The following is a 4,802-nucleotide window of genomic DNA, read 5'->3' on the forward strand; positions in this document are numbered from 1 at the left end:
AAGAAGGATTGCCATCCTTTTATATTGCAGCACTTGGGCCTTATACTTGTATTTCCTAAAATTAAGGTTAAGCAAGTTAACCTAATTTCCACATATTAGGGTGCTAACAAATAGGCTATTTGTTAGGTTCATTAATTGTAGCTCAGTTGTTAGTTTCCTGGATTTTAGCTCAGTTGTTGGATTCCTGAAGAATAGCCTGAGAAAAATGCTGAAACAGAAAAACTAACCATCCTACAATTTAGCATATGCTGTCAGGAATGAATGTCACAACATTCAATTTAACGTCCAGATCATAGACCACATGCTAAGTCTGTTATTTTCCTGAAAACAGATTGTACTAAATGTTGTACTGTAAAAGACCAACCAGTCTATACTTCAGTATCAGCTGACAGATATAAATGTCATACCATCCAGTTTGACATTTTAACATTGAGCCTTATGTCAGGTTTGTTATCCTCCAGAAGAACAGACTGAAATAAATACTAAACTGTAGCAGAAAAATCAACCTGCCTATTATTCAGTATATGCTGTCACTGATGAATGTCATAACATCCAGTTTGACATTCAGACAGTAGGCCTTATGCCAGGTCTATTATTCCCTTGATAAACAGACTGAATTAAATACTGAGTTATAACAGACAACCAACTATTCTGTACCTCAGTATCTGCTGTCAGGGATGAATGTCATAACATCTAGTTTGACATTCAGTAAATCCTGTATTAGCTAAACCTGCAACATACTACTCAAGTATGTCATGACATCAGTCAAGACATCAGAGTACAGTTAGTGTTTTAACATAACATGCAGCCAATCAAACATCTCCAAGGCATGTCATGACATCAGTCAAGACATTAGAGTCCAGTTAGTGTTTTGACATAAAATGCAGCCAATCAAACATCTACAAACTCCCCCTTTGGCAAATTTTTGGCTAAAACAACTTGGCATCACAACAGAGTTCACAGCAGCGGAAAACACACATCCTAGCAGAGTAATACCATAGCTAATACACTCAGAACAGCAGCACACTCAGCACACATAGAAGTTAAATAAAAACTTCAAACAGCAGCACATACACAGAAGTTAAATAAAAACTTCTAACAACAACACACACCAACACACTCACACTCATCACACATAGGAGTTGAACATCAAGCTGCAGCACAACCTCAAGATTAGAGGATCTTCAATATCTGTTCAAGCACATAGCAAATCTGTTGTCCTGGGGAACAGGTGTTACTCCCCCTTTTTGTCAAAAATGTTGCCAAAGCAACACTTAAAATTACAGACCAAAATAAAACAGAATTACACACAAATGACAGAAACACAAGAAATGATTTAATCATTTGACTCAAAGTCAGCCTCATCATCAGTGCCATCATCAGGACTGGCATCCACTTCAACCTCTGCATTTTTCCTTGCAGCTCCTTCTGCAGCATCAGACATCTCTAATTTGATAATCAAATTTTCCAAAGTGAGCTTCCTTGCCTCTAGCTCCTTGCATGTCTCTCTGAGTATGGCAATGACAGCAGCTTTACCTGGTTGATTGCAAACACTTGATGTCTCTCCTGTTGTCATGGCAATGTCACGAACATGCTTACCTAGGAATAGTTTATGATTGAAGGCCAAAGGACTCTCTCTTCTTTTCATAAAATCATTCTCTGTCAATATGTTTGGAAATTGATTCAACATAATACCACATATGAGGGAAGGAAAGGCTATGGGCCCCTTTACACTGAAGCTTCCTGCATGCTTCATGGTTTGATCAAAAATGTAGGTTCCATAGTCAAACTTGGCTTTGGTTCCAACAGCATATATGAGCTTTCCAAGCATCACAACCACTGTAGATTTGTGATTGGTGGGGACCCAGTTGGCAGCTCCAATTTTGTGCAGCATAGCATACTTGACATTGAGTTTGCTGGCCACCAACTTACCTTTTAGAGGCCACTTCCTGACTTGATTAGCAGTGATGACTTGACAGATTTTATTGTCATTCACCTCAAGCTCAGGTTGAGCTACATCAGGTCTTCCCAAATACATGTTGATTACTGAGGGAGAGAAGTTCACACACTTGCCTCGCACATATACTTTTCTGAATTCCCTAAACTTACCATCAGTACATTCCTCAGACACATTGACAATAAACTCTTTTACTAAAGTCTCATAGCACTTTGAGAGCTGAGTCACAGTTTTCATTAACCCTGCCTCTTGAATCAGGTCTACAATCTCCTTACATTCCAGGACATTCTGAGCCAGTTCCCTTTCTAAAGCCAGCCTCTTGTGATAAACATACTTCCACATGTTCACACTAGAAGCAAAATGGAATGATATGTTGTCAATAGGTACCTCAGGGACACTAGCTGCCAGCTTGCTAGTGGTTGGCTTCTTCTTTGACAGAGATGTTGTGACATCACATGGGACATCTGAGTCAGACTCCACAACAACAGACTTGGTGTTCATTTTCTTGGGCACCTCTTTGCTCCAAGATTTTGTTGGACCATGCCCTTTCCTCTTGAGGGAACTTTCTGCCACCTTTGGATTGGGAGAATTTGGCACATCAATCTTCTTTCTGGGGGACCTTTGCACCATTGTTTTCTTTTCTCTCCTAGTCCTAACCCTTTTGGCTATGCTAGGGACAACTGAGGTCAACAGTTCATTATCAGAGAATTCTTCCAGATTAACTGTGTCAGCTTTAGGGTTGTCACTGACATCATGAGTGACACGGACTGCCTCACTACCCACATTCTCTAAGGGTTTGTCAATATTTGACCCCTCATGAGCATCATTTTGCTCAGCCTCATCAGACACATTCTTTGCTAAGGAAACTGTATTTTCTTGACAAGCAGCATTTTCTGGTACAATCGTGTTTAGGGGAACTGAGACCCCAAGAACCTTATGATTACCAGACAAAATTCCAGTTACCAAAGTTGCAATGGATTTGTGAACATACCTGGAGCCTTCTCTGATTTGTTCATCAAGCGCGAGTGCTGAGGAGAAGCCTGAGACCGTTTCTTTAGGTCTTCTTGCATGTGAGGTATTTGTAGAGTCAGACACAGGATATTCCCTGTTAGGGTTGCATGATTCAGAGCTAGAGGAATCAGACATGGTCGTGTAGGAAGATGAGTCGGATTGGTGCGACATGAGGAATATCTCAGACGAGAAATTAACAGTTTCTTTGAGAGAAAGCTTGCAAGACTGAAATTTGAAACGATGGAATAGGTAACGCTTGTTGTACAAGCAGTATCTATTATTTGTTGACCAATCAGAGTGCACTATCAAGTGTTTAATAAGTTGACTTATTAAATAGTAAATAACTAACATCGTTAGTTGCTATAATTTCTCAGAAGGACACATTCCCACTTTTCCCCTAACTTTATCAAACTGAGTAGCATCCAATGTCATGACATTCTGAGTGACATTGTACTCAGTCTGCATCTGGTTCATCCATACCAGTGGTGAACACCTGCTACCAGATGCTAGGTACTTAGCTTCTGCAGTGGACAATGATACACAATTCTGTTTCTCCCTTGCTACTACACCATTTTGATGAGGTCTAATAGGTGAGGATAACTCATGGCTTTCAATTTGCATAGGTACCATTAAGTGCATGGGCACCAGTTCCATAAGTTTGGCAGATTTTGAATGTCCCATCTTGGGATAAGACATCTTGGTTAGCTTGCCCACCTGACATTTTCCACAGCCTTTTCTTTCATCCATAAGCAGATTTGGGATTCCTCTAACTGCTTCCTTGGATATGATCTTCTTCATTCCTCTTAAATGAAGTTGTCCAAGTCTTCCATGCCACAACTTCACTTCCTGCTCTTCCTTTGCTAAGGGGCACTTTGAGGAGTAGTGTGAGACTTTAGATTCCCATAGATAACAGTTATCTTTGGATCTGGCTCCTCTCATAACTTCCTGATTGCAACCATTCATCACCACACATCCTTCCTTAGTGAACTGTACATTGAAGCCTTGATCACATAGCTGGCTTATGCTGATGAGATTAGCAGTTAGTCCTTTTACTAACAACACATTACTCAGTTTTGGAACTCCAGGACAGTCCAACTTAGCAACACCTTTGATTTCTCCTTTAGCTCCATCACCAAATGTCACATACCTGGTAGCATGAGGATGTATATCCACCAATAAGTTGCTCATCCCAGTCATATGTCTTGAGCAGCCACTATTAAAATACTAGTCTTGTCTGGTAGATGCCCTTAGAGATGTGTGAGCTATTTTAGAAACCCATTGTTATTTCTTAATGGGGGTATTATGCTTAGATGACTTCTGCTTAGGTCTGACTTGAGGTGTCTGGTTAGCAGCCCATTGTTGTTTCTTAATGGGGGCATTATGCTTAGATGCCTTCTGCTTAGGTCTGACTTGAGGGGTCTGGTTAGGATAACCATGCAACATGTAGCAGAAGGGTTTTATGTGACCAAATCTACCACAGTAGTGACATCTCCATCTCTGAAATTTCTTCTTCTGATGGTTACTCCTCCTGGTTCCCTGATGTTGAGACATTGGTTATGACTTCTGCTTGAAATTCTGAACTTCAGCCTTTGAGCTTTTGAGTTCAGTTGAGGATTTCTCAACAAAGCCTAAACCAGACATGGTTCCTGACTTCTGTCCCACCTTTAGAATCTCTTCCAAGGTGTCAGTTCCTTTATTCAGCATTCTGATGGATTTTGTCATTTGTTCTAGCTTAGATGTCAGCAATGCTATCTCACCATTTAGACCATCTATGACTGTCAGATGCTTCTGTTTCTCAGCTTCCATCTCCTTGATGAGTTTCTTCTGCTTTTCT

At 40.4% G+C, this 4,802-nt stretch overlaps 1 protein-coding gene across 1 annotated transcript; it reads right to left on the minus strand.

Moving 5' to 3' along the window:
- Positions 1 to 1,336: 1,336 nt before the first annotated feature.
- On the minus strand, positions 1,337 to 3,103 carry LOC127082007 (uncharacterized). Its single transcript, XM_051022232.1, has 3 exons — positions 2,649 to 3,103; positions 2,110 to 2,306; positions 1,337 to 2,013 (listed from the first exon to the last, which is right to left on the minus strand). The coding sequence occupies exons 1-3, from the start codon at positions 3,101 to 3,103 to the stop codon at positions 1,337 to 1,339; spliced, it is 1,329 nt and encodes a 442-aa protein (XP_050878189.1).
- Between the last annotated feature and the right edge of the window lie 1,699 nt (positions 3,104 to 4,802).

This window comes from Lathyrus oleraceus, chromosome 5, assembly GCF_024323335.1.
Source record: "Lathyrus oleraceus cultivar Zhongwan6 chromosome 5, CAAS_Psat_ZW6_1.0, whole genome shotgun sequence".
NCBI classification, from domain to species: domain Eukaryota; kingdom Viridiplantae; phylum Streptophyta; class Magnoliopsida; order Fabales; family Fabaceae; genus Lathyrus; species Lathyrus oleraceus.

Coding starts and splice junctions, on each gene's coding strand:
- LOC127082007 (XM_051022232.1), bottom strand. CDS start 3,103: ATGTCTGATTCCTCTAGCTCTGAATCATGCAACCCTAACAGGGAATAT. Junction 2,307..2,648: donor GAATTCTCTGATAATGAACT/GTTGACCTCAGT, acceptor TTTTGCTTCTAG/TGTGAACATGTGGAAGTATG. Junction 2,014..2,109: donor GTCTGAGGAATGTACTGATG/GTAAGTTTAGGG, acceptor GACCTGATGTAG/CTCAACCTGAGCTTGAGGTG.